Source organism: Nesoenas mayeri (assembly GCF_963082525.1).
Source record: "Nesoenas mayeri genome assembly, chromosome: 3".
NCBI lineage: Eukaryota > Metazoa > Chordata > Aves > Columbiformes > Columbidae > Nesoenas > Nesoenas mayeri.
Genome location: NC_137544.1, coordinates 104,416,344 through 104,435,717, shown reverse-complemented (window position 1 = coordinate 104,435,717; position 19,374 = coordinate 104,416,344). Strand labels below are relative to the sequence as shown.

Sequence of the window (19,374 nt, the reverse complement as noted above, 5' to 3'; positions counted from 1 at the left end):
CATAACGTTGTCTGATACCACCTTTTTGAGAACCTGCCAGTACAAAAACACTTGTGTTCTTAAAGATGGTTGATCATAGCGGTGAGTTTCTGAACAGCATTTGCGTTGCTTGCTGCACCATCCACCACCTGGCACAGATACCTAAGGGAAATAACGAAGTCAGCAAAGCCCAACCTTCCTGTTCTTGCCCAGCTTCAGCAGACAGAGCTGCCGTTCTGTGCATGGTGGAGAAGCTGCCAGGAGCTGTCACTGCCTGATGGGGCAGCAGCCAGGGCCTCCAGTATGACTGTGACACTCTCCAGCGCCCCAGTAGCATTGGGCTTCTTCACACATTCCCTCTGCTTGGCTCAGCTAGCCTAGCACCTCTCTACACCTTAAGCTCTAGCACAGTGAAGTGACCCAAGGTTAAAATACCACCGTACTGATTAAATCTGCCATCTTAGAGTCAGGCTTTAGTACTTCTCTCCCTCACTGCTTGTGAGGTGTATCTGATACTCACAAAAGCAGTTTTAACTTCCCCCTCTGCTGGGGAGACTATGAGCAAAAGCCACTGCCCAGACTTTAAAATGGATGCCTGGTGAGCAACGTGCAAGTTAAAAATGGAAAAACCAAGGCCTTACCTAAATATTCTCAGTGAAATGGTTGCTTTTTCAAACTCTTTTGCTTTTCTGTGCCCCTTCTGAATAACCTCCTCTGGAATATCAGCCAGCCTTGCTGCATTGAAGCCATAGCTCTTTGGACACGCTCCTTCAATAAACTTATACAGGAACGTAATTGTTTCCTGGCTGGGATCTTCACTCTCATTTTCAACCATGCATGCCTGGAAAGCATAAGTTATGAGTTAGGGTATGTACTGCTTACTTACAAATGCATGGAGAAACATCACATTCTTTCCTCAGGATGCCTCTGTGACTGGGCAGCAGAGTGCAGAAAAGCACACACAGCAGGAGCTCCGCCACCCACAAGGACAAATCCCGTGCATTACAGCTTATACACACCATGTGTCCCAGGCGCACAGCCCCGTTGTGCGAGTAATCCTCCACCAGCGAGTGGTAGTGCGTGGAGAACAGAGTCCGGCACCGGATTCGCTCCGCGAGTTCTTTCACAACTGCACTCGCTATAGCTGTTCCGTCAAAAGTAGCTGTGCCTCTGCCTGCAGGAGACATTGGGAAGCAAAAGACAAATGCAATGCATTGCTTGCCGTGCCTCAATGTGGATTGTTTGTGTTTCTCCCTCCTTGCTACATGGAAGGTTGACACACAGCAGGGAGGAACCAGAGCCACCAGCCCCAGGGCGAAGCGACCTCAGTATTTGCCTTCTGACAATCACACTTCTGCACCACAGGGAAAGACAAAACACAACACAAACCCACAAAACCACACGTTTCTGCTCTCTTGGGACTTGCTACTGGTTTGCTGCAAGTAATTATGCAAAGGAGAGCAGGAAAACTCTGCCAGAAATAGGCTATTAATGATTGGGGGTGGGGTGGGTACTGTATTAGTTGCCAGGGCACCTAAAAAATACATTTGTTAGAGCAGGGGTGTCAAACTCATTTTCCCCAGGGGCCGAATGTAATTTTAGGACTGTATGGATGTAACTACTGCATTTATACAGTCCTAAAATTACATTTGGCCCTTTGAAGGCACCACGAGGCTGTTGTGGCCCCCAGGGAAAATGATTTTGACACCCCTGCTTTAGAGAGATTTACATATACTAACCAGTCAAACATTAGAAACATTTTAAGATAAAGTTACCCCTGTGTACTTGGTTGCCATTTAGACAACCCAACACCTAGTCTTGAATCTGAAATTTAATTTCCATCTATTACAAAACAGGCTCGTTACCCAGCTCATCCACAAGAACAAGGGAGTGCTCTGTTGCATGCTGGAGGATGCTGGAAGTCTCACTCAACTCAACGAAGAAGGTACTTTCACCTTTAAAACAAAAAAGAGCCATGAAGTATTATTCAAATATCTGTATAGCACAACCAAAACTCCATTTAATCTGTAGTTGGGCCTCAGTCAAGCTAAAAATGAAGCTTGACAGCAATGAACGAAAATATAAAGCTTCTTCACAGCATGGAAGCGGTGAGACTCCATTTGCTAGAAAAAGCAAGGTTTGATTGCTTAATAATACAGACATGGACACAAGTACAACCAATTGAGTAAATAATTTCAGGGCCACCTTATGTGTCCACTTTCAATAGCACTGGTGAGATGTACCTGCTGGACAAAACCAGGGGCACAAAGGGGACAAGATGGGGAGAAATCTTGTGCCCTGTCTCTTAAATGCAGATGAGGGCAGGCCTAAGGTGTGCAGCTTTTCTGTATGAAAAACCAAACAGAAAATCTTTTTTAAAAAAACCAAGACACTGGACTTATTGGTTTGGTTGTTGATGTCATAAGGTAATTAATTATTCAGATAATTAAGGCTGTGCTCATATGTACTCTACTTAAGTATAATGAAATATACTGCTGATGAGGACTGAACATCTCACAGGATTCCCAGCAACCCAGATAACACAACGCCTGAAATTTAGACCTGAACTTGGTTTTTAGCAGCTTACAAGCAGAAGTACACAATTATTCAGACCCTTGCGTGTGATAAATCAACACGGATGAAGTCCAGATTTACTAGTTCTTTGTAGGGCTCATCCCAAACAATCACATGCAGCAGCAATGAATGTAATTTCAGAGCACACAAGTATTTACTACCTGTACTCACGCTGCACGAGCACTGCTGTGTTCTAACAAGTTTTTTCAATGTGAACTATTAAGCAGTGTCCAGCAAACCTGATTTTCTACATTTATTTAAAGATATTTCCAGGATTGGAGAAGTTTTCAACAATGTTTGGGAATAACCATCTATTCACTTCAGAAAATAAACCCCTAAAATGTCACAGGCAATTTAAAAACTATATTACTTAAAATTTACTTCACGAAAGTCCTGTTGACATCCATTGCAAAATTCCTGCCATGGAACAACTTCTACTGTGTTTTCATTTCTGCACAGTGTGGAAACTGATGTATCAAGAACATATTTCAAAGCTCGTTCTGCTGTGCACCATTCAGCCTCATGATGTGAAATGTTAAAACATTTGTGCAGATATTTGGAAAAGAACAACTCTCAGCTGATAGAAAAAAATAAAACCTGGAAACGCTGCCTTTTTCTAGACCACCTCTACCCTGCAGAAAAGGGAGTTTTCATTTCTACCATAAGCACCTTAGTGCTCCTCCACTCTTAAGACTTTTGTACTTAAACTAAATGGAAAATAGCTGGGCAAAGAAAGCCTTAATGAAATTCTCTAGCTGCAAAGAAAAGCCTTGATTTGGGGAAGTGTAAATATTTTTTTAATTAAGAACTCAGAATGATTCATTTCCAAATTCCTTCTGTGCAACAAGTTCAGTCGACTTGATTCCTTTCATATCCACTGACCCACATTTTCCAGCAGAAAGACAACAAAAAATCTGTACCCTCCCTAAATGAGTTGTGATACTACTCTTATTAACACCAAAAAATACTTTGTTTTTCTAGTCCCATGACAGGCAGACTTTCCCATTTCAGTTGTGTCATCCTCCACTTCTGTCTTCCTCTCCATGGAATAAATAAAATACTCCAAAAATTCAACTCCTGCTTCCAAGAAGGAAGCCTGCCCCTCTGAAGAAATCGGATTTCAGACATGAGGCAGGGGTTGCGATTGAAATAAGGGAGCTCTGGTCCTTGCGAGAAGGTACAAAACCAACCCTGCAACAGCCACCTGTGTCCTATTCCAGAACACTTGCAAGAAGATACACAATCAGCTGTACAATATCCAAAGAGATATTCCTCAGACTTGCATCCAGCTGGAAGGCAGGCTTTTAATGTTAAAATTCATTAAAAAGTGATCCTATGTGTCTGTCAGAAATAGTGGAGTACAAGCATATCAAACAAATCGAGCATATCCTGTTTGAACAACGAGAGATAACAAAGCTCTCCCTGAGAAATGCGCAGACTGTCCCGCTCCGACCTGCCACTCGAAGCAACAAAAACTCCCTCAGTGGCAACAGCACTTTGGACGGCTGGATTTCAAAACTCACCTGACATAATTCTGTCTGAGGCGCCAAGCCTGGTAAATACTCTGTCAATCGGCGTAAGCCTGCAGACTTCAGCAGGTACGTAGCATCCCAGTTGAGCCATTATAACCAGTAGACCAGCCTGTGGAACAAACAGTAAAAACATGTAAATATTTACTACATGCTTGGAGCTTCAGTTCCACACACAGAACGAGGGAATGGAACTTTATTTCCCCTAAAACAAAGACTGGAGTACATAAAGCTTCCTACTGCTTTAGCAGCTCCAGGCTGCAGCATCACAATCTCCAGTAGGACTGACCTACTCTGAAAGCTTCAACACACCAGTTACCACAGCAAACTCCCTCGTGCTATTTTCATCTTGTTCAACCTGCAGAAGCATCTTTTCCCAGATGATGCCAAGTCCTGGATAAGATACTCTACCCTTTTTTCCCAACTATCTCTCATAAGAGAAATACAACCTGTTCCTCACTAAAACAAGTGGAAGTAGAAAATCTCCTATCCAGACATGGGCATTTTCTACCAGATTACATTTTGTCTTTACAGTGTAGTTGCTGTGCAGTGCTGCACACCCTGAAGGCCACTGCTGGGACCCGCTTTAACATTTACAGTCAGTCATGTAACTCCCGTATGCAAAACACAGAGACGCTCTGGAACATCTGATCTTATATAGATGGTCAATCACCTGTCTCATGAGTGTAGATTTGCCACCCATATTCGGGCCAGTTACGAGCACACAGGAAGCTTCACTACCGCTTTCTTCATCTTTGCTGCCTATCACGATGTCATTAGGAATAAAATCGTCCCCAAAGAAAGTTTTTGTAATGCACGGATGGCGTGAATTTTTAAGTTCCAGGAAGGGAGGAGCACTATCCACAGGCAGCAGAATTACAGGTCGGCACAGTGGTCCATCACCATCTTGACTGTAGTTAGCAAGGGACATCAAGACATCTATAAGATTAAGAGAAATTCCAGTAAGCGACGCTTTCACCTTTTTATATTCATTCACTGGAATGCGTTTACTCATCAAACAGCATTTTTGTGAACACAATTTTCTATTTCCATTCCATTTTCCTGTTAAGGAAAACATCCAAGTAGTACTCCGGAAGAACAAACAAAAGGTGCGGATATTCACAATGTCTTTCCTCATTCCTTCCAGATTTCTACTGATGTCGGATTAAAAATCCTCCTCTCTACAGTTTAAAAGTATTTAAAATCTGCATTGTTTCACTCCAAAAGCTATTTTTTTAATGTACATGTATAAAATACTTTATTGCATTTTTTTTTAATTTGGAACAAGAGGAAATCAGCCTTTCTGACAGTGAATGACCTTGTTAAGAATCATAATACTGCTTGAAAGTTGCCAGAACGAATTTATCTAAATATTAAAATTACTTTGGCCTAGCGGAAAGCAGCAGCACTCCCGCCCTCAATTAGCCTCGCTCTAAGGATCTAAACCGATTACCTACAAAATGAGACCATGTTATGCGATTTTAGAGCCTTTATGTACGCGTATTACAGCTGAGCCCTCTCAGCTGACATCGGGGTGGTGTGGCTCATCTAAGGGCTTCCCAGCTCTTCCAGCTCCCTCAGAAAATCAGTTCCTAGTGAAAAATCACTGCCCGCCCGTTCTCCCTTGTCTGCCCCGCAGCCATTCAGAGAGCGCTCTCATTTGTCCCCGGAACAAAGGAAAATTCACAGTGCCAGAGTACGCTGGTCCTGAGAAGGGAATAAAGAGACTGTTCTACCCCAGAAATTTAAGGAAGATTCGAGGAAGTCTTCCTACTAGATTAGTTCCTTCAATGCAGTGAAAATGATCACTTCATTGTTTTTAAAGGCTGCTGAGAAAGCGCACTGCTCAGGTGGAAAGGAGATGACTAGCAGGTTAGATTTTCACACCTCCACCTGCATCACTGCCTTCATTTAATAAAAAGCCGCTAATCTTTATGTGAGAATGCGGGAAGCAGTGAGAGACCCCCCAGGCTATGCTGACTGTGGGAAACACTCAGCTGCACACCCACAAATCACACGGCAGGAATGAAGAAAGAGCTTGCGAACATCAAGACCCAGCAACTCTTCTGCCATTTACCAACAGGAAGGAAACAAGTGATCACTGTTCATTATCAACGCTGTTATCACAACTGGAGTTTTTAAACTACAAATTAAGAGCTCGCAACGAGCCTTATTTGCTTATCCAGATGAGATTTCAAAATTTACTATGCAAGGGTATCTTTACCGTATGTCAGAGAGAAGAAAACCTCTCACCTAACACAGCAATGCATTCCACAGCCGTCTGCCAGTCCTTGCTGTTTTGGTCAAAGTTGTAGAACAAACGCCTCATACAGTCTTTGAGTGCTGCATCTCTGCGCTCCTCGGCGTTCAGCATTGCAGCCAGCATCCTCTCGATCTCCTTGGTCCAGTAACGTTTGTATCCCTTCCTGCTTGACTTCAACTCGTATTCCTCAGGCAGGTTACGTGATATTACACTTTCCGGTATTTCCATTTGGTATCTGTTTTTGCCTGCCCCCCAGTACAGCACGGATTTGAACCCAAGCAGTTTGCGTTGCTTGTCCAGGTACTTGTGAAGATCTTCCTCAACAGCTTTAATATCCTGTAGTGCTTTATCATAATCGGGGTCAAAACCCGCCTTTGGAGTAATCACTCCTGTCTTTCGAGCCTGGTTATGATCAAAAGCAGTATCCCATCTTTTAAGCTCTGCACTCAAATCTGGGAAGCGGCCGTCTGGATTTTTGGCTTTGCGGGTGACCAGCTGCTTGAGGACTTTAGATTTGAAGTCACTGGCAACTTCTTCCATGACATCGACAATCTCATTCATTACTTTAAACCCCTCCAGCGCAGACAAAAAGTCAGCAATTTTTTTCTTGCTGTATTTGATTTCTTCGTAAAAGATGGCCCTGCTGTCAGGATGGTTCTGGCTTTTAAGTGGTGATCCAATACTATGGATTTTGCTGAGCAGCCTTTCAAGGTCAGGAAGTTTCTTCAGGTGCTCACTAACTTCAGACATTTTATGTGGCACTGCCAGAAGGTCCTCAATGGCATCTAAACGATCGTTGATGGATTTAGGGTTACAAAGCGGAGCGCAGAGCCACTGCTTCAGCAGTCGCTTCCCAAAGGGCGTACAGCACGAGTCAATCCTTTCCAGTAAAGTACCTTCTGTGGTTCCGTTGGTCCCGTTCTGCAGGACTTCCAAGTTCATCAGGGTGACTCCATCCAGCACCATCCGCTGGTCAGTTTTGACAAAGAAACTACGGGAACTAATGGTTTTGGCAGTATCGATATCCACGGGGACGTACTCCTCGAAGTTTGCCAGCGACAACAGCTCCTGATCAATCAGACATTTTTTGAGATAGAAGACACAACCCCCAAGAGCCGACAAAGCTAATTCACTGTTTTCACCAGGAGTTAATCCCAGCGAGTCACTCTCTGAAGTCAGAGATTTGATGACAGAGGGCAGAGAACATCCATTTTCAGAGTTCTGTTTCTCCTTGAAATATTCTTCTTCGAGAAGGACTTTTAGTGTTTTAGATGCATTCCAGAACTGGGAACCAGAGATCAGCCCTTCCTGAAAGCAGGAAACAAGTGAGCCCTTCAGTATCTTCTGTGTGTCCACAGACAGGTTCCCCTTCTCATACAGCACCTGCACAGGAGTGTAATGTGCTACCAATGTCCTAAACCTCGAACAGTGCCGGTCATCTGAGAACTGGCCGACATAAAACTTCCCCACTGACGTGTCAACAAAGCAGACCCCGTAAACACGCTGTCCAGAGGACTCTTCTTTTTCCTTAACGCACAGAAGGTATTTGCTATGGTTCTCGGAAGGATCACAGTCCAGAATGCTGTAAGTCTGGGTTCCTTTGGTGATGATTCTGCATATTTCTCGGCGTACAACCTTGTCAAATTTTGTTGAGTGGGCCATTGACTTGCAGCGCGCTTCCATCATTTCGGGAGTTTCTGTTTGCTCAACACGGGCTACCTTGTAGCCTTTCTGCACTAGAACATCCGAGAACCTGCCAAACGCAGTTTCTGGAAAACCTGAATGAGCCCAAGTACCCTTCATGAAGATCAGGCCCAACTCATTTACGCCAATGACTGCATCCATATGATACAACTCATAGAACTTTCCAACTTTGTAGCAAATCACAGCATCAAAGTTTTGGCTTTTCAGCTGCCACCACCTCCGCATTCCTGGTGTACACTTGTTGAGATAGTCCTCAGGTACATACAGAGTACACGGGTCATAAGCAGGGTCATTCTGCCGTCTCCTGTGTGCATCCTTCTTCTTCCCCTCCTGCAGCCACTCGAGCTTTTCGTGTTCCCACACGGCAAAGCCACTGCTGCCTCCACTGCAAGCATTTGCTTGAGATTCAAAACTTTCAGGCGCTGCAAATGATGTCAGCTTAGACTTGGCTTCCAAAGAAACTGGCGCTGCTCTCTTGAGCGTTTCAGAGCGTTCATTTTCTAAGCTACTCCTTTTAGCGGGCTTGTTTATCTCTCTTCTCTTTCGTTTAGAAGGGACTTTTACAGGACTTTCTGCAACACTCTCTTCATCTGTCTCTGTGTTGGTAGATTCATTTTCATCCACCCCACTACTAGCTTCCTCACTGCTTGCTGCTTCTTTCACATCAGGCTTGAACTCCGCATCAGAGCCATCGTGATCGCTGTCAGAATCCAACACTCTTCTTCTTTTGGCTTTTATGGCACTTTCCCTGTTCATGACTCGCTTATTGCTCTTCACATCCTCCTCGCTATTGCAGTCATCGCTGTTGCCTGATGCGCTTTCACTCGTCTGCTGGAAAGAGAAATAATTTTACCTTTAGAAAATTCTGGCTACAAAACAAAGTATCGCTGCTGCAAAAAGAAGTGCAAAAACGTGCAATAACGCAGTAGCTATTCTGCTTCAAGCAAGAGAGAGCAGAGCCACAGCCAATTCTGTTTACTTTCAAATACTTTTTTACTGGGTAATGAACTGCTACCAGCAAGTGAGCTGGTGGCATAATTAATCCTCTTTGTATTCTTTACAGCCTCATTCGTTACTTTGCATAAGTGATACTGATGAACAAAACATTTAAACTAGACAGAAGGAATATGGTACAAGAAATTCAGCACAAAAGAGAAACGCCTCCATAAGCTCTGTGCTGTAATTTTTTTTCCTGCCGACCTATGTCAGAAATGTGACTGCGTTTTGCAGCCTATTTAGTACTAGCCTATGTGAGTTTTGTCCCCTGCCCCCTCTCCCTCCTTTTTTTTTAACTACCTATTTCCACCTACGCCATACTAACCTATAGTAACCTTCAAGAACATCACACAAGTGTAGGAGAAAGAAACAAAACTCCAGTATTTGCCTTTTCAGCCTGAAACTTAAAGAACGGAGAAACAGCAGCGGAGGGGCTGCAATGAGTACAAAGTGCTGGCACCCACTGTTCTGTTGCCACAAATGTGACACCATGCTTGGAGTGGCACATGTCCCTCAGAGCAATGTCACACTGGACAAAGAGTAGATGGGCCATGGTGACAGCAGATAAGGAAAACCACTGTCCCACTGACTGCTTCCTCGCGCCATTCCTTTCCAAAGGAATCTGTTCCAATGCACGTGGTGCTATGAAATAATATTTGAATCATTCAAAATATGTGAATACAATAGAATAAAAGACCTCATTTTAGTTACCCCCCCCAACAGGTTAGCGTTAACAGTACAAGAACTTGTATTCTAGTGCTGCTCTACAAGATGAGAGCAGGCTCCAAAAATCCAATTTAACACCTTAAGACAGGCACTCAGAAAGTTAGACATGTCTACATTACAACAAATGAAAGCTCCAGATTAAGAACCAGGGGGAGCTTGGAATACGAACAGCAGATAGAGAAGATAAAAAGATGCACCAGAAAAAAGAGAGTACTTTATGAGCAAGTAAGTGGGACACCTGGTCTAACCAGGAGTAATCAATGAAGAGATGGTATACATATTAGAGAAAGTAAGTAATTTCTGAGGTCAGTCCTTACTATACAGAAGGCCAGAGAAACTAGATTTGTCTTTCCAACTAGAAAAAGTAAGAGACCAGTGTATGACCAAACAACACAGAAGCAGTACAAAAAAAAAGACAAAGGGATACATATGCGTGCACGATTAAAGAGCTGTGATGACTGTACCAGAGAACTGCAGGATATTCCATGCTTATCAGCAAGAGAGAGCTTCTGAGTTCTAGCACTATTTCTGAAAATGACAGCAAGTAGGAAAAATTTTACCTCCACTTCTTCCTCCTCCTCACTGTCTGATGGTTCATTGCATACTGCCAGTTCAAGCCGCTGAGTCTTATCTTTACTCATTGCATCATCTGCTAGCACCATGGCTTTTTTGATTTCAGGCTTTGTGCTGTAAAACATACCTCCCTTCAGCGTCTCCCCATCTGATGAACCTGTAAAACCGCAAATAACTGGTCAGAAACTGAAGTTAGTCTAGTATTTAGTCAGTCCTTTAGTTGGGGTTCATACTGCACTTTTAAATGTATTCAGACATCTAGTATAATCACCTAACATTCTGTGTTGTTATCAGTTATTCCCACCACATCTTAAATATAGCAACCCATCACTCATTCAGCCTGATAAACTACCCAGAGAGAAAGTCTCAACACTCACAAATTGAATGCTCACCTAGGACATAAACACTTGAAGAATTGCTTCTATTTCTGTAACTCATTACCACATCTGAATACTTCTAAGCTAAACTCTAAACACCCTCACACTAACTATAGTCACTATGGAAAAGCAACACTCTATGCCAGCAGACCTGAGACCACTTGTCTATTTTAGTAACAACAGGTAAGTTCAACCGTAAAGGTATCTTCAAGTTATGGGAATCAGTCATCTGTGACACAAACTTCCTGGCTAAAGCTCTGCTGGCCACTCACACTGCTCCTGTAAGCACAGAACAGCCTCCACACCCAACGCCGATTAGCTGGCCATTAATCACGCTGGCAATTTACCCTGACACCGCAAGGTATCAAGCAAAGCCCACTATAAATAACCTCACCATTCCCTCATCCTCTTTCGTATCCCTTGAGCAACGCAGTTCCTCCTTCCACTACCTGTAAACAAAGATGAAACCAAAGCCAACCAACTTACAGACTGATTTTCTAGAAAGGATCCCCAAAGGTGCTGAGATTCACCTTAATGCCATGCTCAAAAAGTAAATAGAATAATAATGGAATAATGGAATGGAATAAAAATGGAATAATCTTCAGCTTGGAGAAAGAACGCAGGGGGAGAGAAGAGTATGCTGTAGATGGGGAAGGGCGATCCCTTTTTCTGCTCTTCTAAGTTTAGCTGTCTGCATGCTACAGCACAATCTGCTTGACAGGTTCTTACACCTGCTCCTGTGAATCCCTCCACAAGCTGCTTGGAACTGAACCTTCAGCTCCAAGTCATCAGCAGACAAAAGGCAGACGACTTGTTGTTTGCCCACTACCGCAGAAACAAGCCAAACAGAATTGTTCCTCACATTCATTGCTCTGAGCTGGCAGTAGCAAAGCACAGAGTTACAAGTAGCTGCTTCCACCGCACAAGTGCAACATGTTAACAAACCACATCTCCCCCTTAGGTTCGCAAATGCGGTGAGACAATCTAAAAATATTTTGCATTTAATGTTGACAATTTAACAGTGGAAGGAGAAAAATCTCATCATATAATTTAACTGCATACTCAAGTGTGCAACACGTGCATATTCACTTAACCAACTGGTATGTAACACTCTGCTTGCACGCCCGCTGCTAGAGCCCTGCACTCTCAGTACTCACTCCGGTAAAAAATAATACAATGTAAGAAGGTTCTCCATTTTCCTACCACATTCTTAACACATTTTCTTAACCACATTCCTTGTTTCTGTGCTTAAACATTTTAAATACTTTTTTTTTTGCAGTTTTCTTTAGTAAACAGATCGATTCTCCTTACCTGTATTTGCCTCTAAGTGCAACTGCAAGCTGCTAAAATATACTCGATTCTTTTAAAATACCTTCAGGAAAGATACATATAAACCATATAAACTTGCATAAAATTATCCTAATGCTTATGGTAATAATATTGCCCTTTAAATTTAAAACTAACTGGCTTAAGTGCAGCACACTGAAGTATAAATAAGCCAAAACAAGATAACTACATGATCCCGAGATGGAACTCAAACTTGTAAAAGGGAAGAAACTGTTTAAATTCAGTTGTTTCACTGACATCAGAAGCAAATCCTACAGTGTATCAAAAATACCATATTAGAACCAAAATACTTGTTTGTCTAACAAGACAGCTTTCAGCAACATGATTTACACCTGACAGTGTACAGACAATGATTTACAGTTTCCAGCAACAGTGACATTATACAATGAGTAGAAACCAGATCATAACTATTAGTAAATTGAGATATGTTATGCAAAATGTTGTTTTAATTCTTGATTACATTTGGTTTTCATTAGTTAGTCAAGTCATTTCTTCAAGATAAACACCAATCCTGCTCTGTAACTACAAGCACTACCCTAACAAAAGCTCTGAATTCTCATGTAATACATTTTATTAATCAAAATGTACTGCATTGTTTAAAAGAAATAACTAAAATGAATTCTGCTGTGGTGTTATCTAACACCCTGTGCCAAGTCTTTTGATTCTGGACAAACTGCAGTTCCTAAATACCCGCTTAAAACCTGGGGCTGACATTCCTAATATTTTAAAGGTATCAGGGCTAAAATTGAAATAGTGGATTTATGTTTTAGGTATTTTTATATTGATGAGAAAAATGAAGAAAAAAACTCTAAAACATAAGCAAGCTTTAGGTTTGTGTTCTAATCTAGTGAACAAGAGAGCTTAGTATTTTATGTTTAAAGAACTGCATAGCCACTAACACACCTGTAACCCTCAAAAACTTTTCTCTAACTCACAAAGTACAAAACATGCTTCCCCACTCAATGCTAGTCTCTGTTTTGCTGCTTTTCACTGTGCAGAATAGCATACTCCATACTCCATGCCTATTTTTCCAAAACAGGTGGCATATTTCCATTTCAAAAAGTTTTATTGACATTCTCTTACCTTTATATGGCTTCAGATATTTAATACTGACCCAGCCCCTGGTAGGGCTGTCATCAAAAAACTGTACGTGGACACGAGTGGATTTCCCTTTTCCTCTGATGATTGTTCTTTCAGTCGGATGGTTGTAAATGAGACATGGCCACCAAGGATAACCTTCCATCTTGGCCCAGACCAGGTCACCAGGTGAATACTCACAGGAGACACTGCAAAGACAACAGGTGTGTAATTTAAGGAACTTGAACATTTAGAAATCTCTCTTCATAAGCATAACTGCTCCCTACTTCTGAGTAGCTTGCCCTCTGAAGGAAGGCTCCTAGGTGGAGCACCCTGTATTATACCATCTTCCTCTACCACCACCACCAATACTTCTCTTAAACAATGTTTAATCCAAGTTCTACTGGGTCCCCACAGAGTTTTATAGTCACAGAAGACTGGCTGAGGTTGGAAGGGAACTCTGGAGTTCATTTTGTCCCAACCTCCTGCCCCAGCAGGGCCACCTAGATCCAGGTATAACAAGATTCTTTGTTGATTCCTTAAGGGAGGGGGAGAGAGTAACTGGGTCCAACCAGATGGTAACTAAAAGATTGCAGACTACATATTATAAGTACTTGAGGTACTAGAGAGAGTTCAGAGAAGGGCGATGAAGCTGGTGAGGGGTCTGGAGCACAAGTCTGATGAGGAGCAGCTGAGGGAACTGGGGCTGTTTCAGCCTGGAGAAAAGGAGGCTGAGGGGAGACCTTATTGCTGTCTGCAACCGCCTGAAAGGAGGTTATAGCATGGAGGGGGTTGCGCTCTTCTCCCAAGTAGCAAATGACAGGATGAGAGGAAATGGCCTCAAGTTTTACCAGAGGAGGTTTAGATTGGATATTAGGACAAACTTCTCCACAGAAAGGGTTGTGAAGCAGTGGAACAGGCTGCGCAGGGAAGTGACTGAATCACCATCCCTGGAGGTGTTTAAAGGACACATAGAAGAGGTTCTTAGGGACATGGCTTAGAGCCAGAGCTAGGTTATGGCTGGACTCAATGATCTTGAGGGTCTCTTACAACCACAATGATTAAGAATCGTCAACCTACAAAACTAAGGCAAGTTTTCCTGTACGGACTAATTCTCAACATGGCACCTAAAGGAAAAGGGTCAGATTGCAAAAAACCCTAAAGCTACAGAAAATAAATTAATAAATAAACACCCTGTCACCAGCGTAAAGCACCTGATGCCGCTTTCACTTGCTGTCTCCTTCTCCCCCAAGGTTTCAGCCCAGCCACCCCCACACTCTGCACCCCCGTGGGCTGCAGCCAAACCATCGCCGACACCCCCTCCACTGGGGGTTCAAACACCTACCCCCCCGACACAGAACACAAAGGGGCAATTCAGGGCATCAGAAAAGCCAAAGCTCAGAACCCTCTGACCCGTGCCGGCGTTAGGCCGGGGGGGCTCGGGCACCCCCGCACCCGCCCCCCGCGCCGGGCAGGCCGCTGACACCCGGGGGCGGGAACGGGGCGACACCGGCGCCCCGCGGGTTCCGCCCGCCCCGCCCCCTTCCCGCGGCCCGCGCGCGCTGCCGCTGCCGCCCCGCCCCCCGCGGCCTCGTCTCCCCCCGCCCGTCACCTTCGGGCCCCGCCGGCCGCGCCGGCCCGTCCGCCCTTCTCTGCCGCCTCCCCGCGCCGGGCCGCGGCTCCGCCCGGCGCGCCGCCGCTCGGTGTGCCGTTGCTCGCCGGGCCGGGGGGGCTGGTGGCGGCCTCGCGGCCATTCTGCTCCCCAGAAGCACGGCGGCGGGTCCCCGCGCCGGCCTGCGGCGGGGCGGGCGCCGGTGCCGGTGCCGCTGCCGGCCGTGGCGGTGCCGGGGGGGCCTTGGTGAAGAAGCGGTGCAGGGTGCTCTGGCGCGACATGGCCACGGCGGGAAGCGCGGCCCGCCGCCAGCGCGCGCCAAACCCGCCCCCGAACGCTCCGCCCCTGGGCGTGGCCACCCCGCGGGCCCGCCCCCCGGCACGCGCTGCCCGCCGCCGCGGGGGCACGTGAGCTGCGCTGGGGTGGTTCGGGTGTCGCCCGTGCCCGCCGGGCAGCCCGAACCGCGGCCGCGGGGGTTCTGCCCGAGCCCTTCCTGCCGACCCCTCCGTGTTTGCCCGCCCGCCCTCCCTCTCCCCGCTGCCGGCACAGCGCCTGGCGCGCCCCAGGGCCCCCCGTGTGGCAGGCTGCCTCCTGCAGCAAGGGCTGTGCGTACCGAGCACGGCCCGCGTAACCCTGCCCCGCGTCTGCAGTGAGGCCGCTGGGGTTATTGTGGTCAATGTTGAGATGAGATGGGCCTTCCCGCAAAAACATCCTCGGGGAAGGAGAGGCTGCGGCACCTGCTCTGGAGCCGCGCTGGTGCCCCCGCAGCACAGCGCGGGAGCAGCGGGGAGGAGAAGCGCGGCCGCTGCCGTCCCTGTCGCCGGGCTGCACCATGGTCCTTCTGAGCCGGCCTCGCTGGCACACGCACAGTGGAGCTCCGGAGAGGGCTTTTATGGCACGGTCTTCACTTTCTCTCTAGTAAAATATAGAATTCTACTTGTTTTTCTTTCAGTCTCAGCAATGTAGGTTATAGAATAATTAAAATATGAAAACCTGAAATTGATAGGAGGCTATTAAAGATTATATTACTGAAAACATTATAAACAGTTCTATCCTCCCCCTTTTTTTCGAATATTCTTTTTTGAACAGAAACCATAGGGAATTGTTAAGCGGCTGTAGTGCAGACTTTACACTAAAATAATGGGATCTCTTCTTAATTTTTTTTTTTTTTTTTTTTTTTAATTCACAGGTGAGGCTACGTCCTTTAAAACATTTTTTTATGCATTAGAATACAATCCATTTCATGGTTCTCTGTTGTGTTAGAGTTAGGTTAGGTTATAGTTGGACTCGATGATCCTGAGGGTCTCTTCCAACCAAAACGATTCTATGAGTCTAAAAATAAGAACTTATTTTTATCAGCATAAATTCAGAGAAAAATTCCTTACTGTCACTAGAAGTCTGTTAGCATAGCTTTTTCTTTCACTAAAATTGCCGTTTAATATTGCAAGCCAAAACCTCTCCCCCCGTTCAGCACAACTGTAGCCAAAGATGCCCCAGGCGCGCTCTCACCGCGAGCAAAACGTGGACCTGCAAGGTAGGGGTTTGGCCACCAGAGGTCACGCAAACCCAAACCATACTGAAAGACTAAAAAGTATGTTCGTTCTAAAATAATTCCTTCCGTTTAAGTCCAAAGCATAATTCTCGTTTAATCTATCATCTATTGCTTTCATAACTATCTGGTGTGTCCCCAGCTACACAGACCTCAAACTGAAGTAGAAAACCAGCTGCATATAGTTAGCTGAGAAAAGTCCAGGGGATTCACACAGAATCACAGAATGTTGGTGATTGGAATGGACCTCAAAAGATCATCCAGTCCAATCCCCCTGCCAGAGCAGGAACACCCAGATGAGGTTACACAGGAAGGTGTCCAGGCGGGTTTTGAATGTCTCCAGAGAAGGAGACTCCACAACCCCCCTGGGCAGCCTGTTCCAGTGCTCTGGCACCCTCACTGAGAAGAACTTTCTTATATTTAAGTGGAACCTTGTGTGTTCCAGTTTGTACCCATTGCCCGTTGTTCTATTCCAATGTACATGGACTGTGAAGAACTTGGGAATGGAACACAGTGCAGGGAAACCCACTCGGCAGGTATTGCTATTCCTATCAAAAACACGCGCCAGACTGGTTTTGTTCCCAAGCACAAATGCTTGGGTAGCACATTTTTGTCCATTGTTTGCAGGAAATAGACAGCTATATTTAAATTAGTAACTGTCTGGACAGTTACATTCTGATCATCCAGCCGGCAAGTAGAAGCGGAGAGATTGGCTGAGGCAGGGAGGGAAAAATGCTTGAAAGCAGGCCTTGTCTTTAAAGATTAAACCAGTTTTGAGCAGACTCCTGATAGGTCCTGGTAGCTTCTCCCTGGAGGTGGCTGTTGTCAGTTCATATGAGGAATGGAGATGACAGAAAAGCACAAAGGGTCATGTGAATTCGGTGGCCTCCTGAGCCAACACGGTATGAACACCACAGAAGTCACTGTGGTGTTGGAGTCAGCTTTGGTAGCCCTGGGCTTTCTCCAGACTGGCAGGAGCATGTGGGTCAGTCCTGGTGACTCTGCTGGAAGAGGGGCATATTAATTATTTGGCACAATAGTGGAGGTCTCCAGAAGAGACTATGGTCCTTGGAATTTGTGGACCACATGGTGCAGAAGCTGGGATGAGGGACCTGGAGTATGCACCTATTAGAAGATTAATGCTTTGGTTTGCAGCTTTTTAATTTGTCCCCTGCAGTGACACCAGTTCTCCACGTCTGTGGTGTCCCCATATCTGGGTCTGGGCATTCCTGTATGGTGACAGCCGCTTGAGAAATACCACATTGGAAACATACCTAAGTCTATATTTTAGAGTCGGGATCTAACGTCAGGCACCCTCCCCAGGGTGGGGTAGCTCTGCACTTTGATATACACAAAAATGTAGTTGTTAAATTTTGCAATACTGCATTATTGTACATGCCCTTTTCTCTGGCGGAATCAGGCTGGAGGAGGCACGGATCACAACAGTATTCATTAGACAGCCTTTTATTATGCTGTTATTAATAGCAAGGGACTCATCGCAGGCTATATTCACTTATTCCCTTTTTCCCTGACACAGTTCACAAATGTGCACTGACAGGTACCCGGGTGGAGCAAGAGTTGGGAGACCAACCCCAGCTCTTTACTTAAAAGCAGAGTCAAGTATTGATGTGCCGGGGGCTTTAAGGTGAGTTCTCAGTAAGCCCTCCAGAGAATTTGTTTCATTGTATGTATGTATGTATGTATGTGCGTGTGTGTATTTTATGTATTTAGATAGATAGATAGGTAGGTAGGTAGGTAGGTAGATAGATAGATAGATGATAGATAGGCAGATAGACAAACTTGTAGTTTTGCATAGAGAGCGTTCCTAGGTGTAGCCTGGGTTATATGACCCATTGTTAATGCTGATGGATTTGGACAGATTCAACAGAGTCTCAGTGTTCAGAGTTTATCAGTTTTTGTGGATTCAGCTGGACTCTGGAGTTTATCAGTTCTTGGCAGACTTCCACATGCTCCTGCTCGGCACATGCTTTCCCTTTCTTCAGCCTCCTGTTTTCTGGTACCTATTTCTCCATCCGCACACATAAACTCACAGAGAGAGGGCTTTTATGACACAGTCTTCACTTTCTCTCTAGTAAAATATAGAATTCTACTTGTTTTTCTTCCAGTCTCAGCAATGTATGTTATAGAATAATTAAAATATGAAAGCCTGAAATTGTTTGATAGGAGGCTATAGAAGATGACATTACTGAAAATATTATGAACATTTCTGTCCTTCCCCCTTTCTTTGAATATCCTCTTTTGAACAGAAAACCATAGGGAATTGTAAAGTTGCTGTAGTGCAGACTTTACACTAAGCTCAGCTGAATACCAAAAAGTGCTGTATTTATCTTAATTCTTTTCCTCCCTCTCTCCCTGCCAATGCATACGCAAATACTCCCACATGGCCTTCAACTGTGCTTTTTAGCTCCCTAAGTTGTTCTGAACAATTTCCATTCTAGGAACATTGGAAGTGGCAATGGTTTGACTTTTTTCAAGATAATATATCAACATTTTTGAAACTGAAACAACTTTGGATAAACCTAGATTATTCAGTGCCATCTCTACAGCTGATACAGAAAAGGATGATGGACTGTTAATGGTGGAGCAGGATCCAAGAGCTAGCTTGCAATGCAGTGACTCTGCTATACCTAGGCTTTCCTCTAGAGTTTGGAATTAATAATCTCTGTCTTGTTAGATGCTGGAATAAGGAAAATGCTAACCAGGTAATTTTGAGGTCATTTTGGAAAACTGAAATAATGTAGAAGGATACCTATAAAAATAGCCACAACAGAAAAGCAAAGTACACTTGAGGGCAGGTGCCTGCTTATTTATCTTCTGTAGTGTTTGCTATCTCTGATAGATTCTGTGGAAGAAACATTTGACAGGAAGGAATAGTCATTCCCCAGATGAGGGATCTTGTTCTTGAACTTGCCAGGTACAGCCAAGAGCAAACTGGTGAGGCTTAGGGAGCAGCAGGAACAAAGCTGCTCCTGGCACAGCAGTGCCTTCACTGACCAGGGTGCAGACCCACAGCATCTGAATTGTAGAATCCTAGAGTCACACATGGT

At 44.8% G+C, this 19,374-nt stretch overlaps 1 protein-coding gene across 1 annotated transcript; it reads right to left on the bottom strand.

Moving 5' to 3' along the window:
• Window positions 1-59: 59 nt before the first annotated feature.
• MSH6 (mutS homolog 6) lies at window positions 60-14,906 on the bottom strand (the record flags this gene model as incomplete). The annotated part of the gene is made up of 10 exons (XM_080341701.1): window positions 14,758-14,906; window positions 13,152-13,354; window positions 10,332-10,501; window positions 6,336-8,880; window positions 4,756-5,021; window positions 4,077-4,194; window positions 1,845-1,934; window positions 999-1,153; window positions 621-820; window positions 60-141 (listed from the first exon to the last, which is right to left on the bottom strand). The coding sequence occupies exons 2-10, from the start codon at window positions 13,309-13,311 to the stop codon at window positions 60-62; spliced, it is 3,786 nt and encodes a 1,261-aa protein (XP_080197827.1). The 5' UTR covers window positions 13,312-13,354; window positions 14,758-14,906.
• Window positions 14,907-19,374: the final 4,468 nt, after the last annotated feature.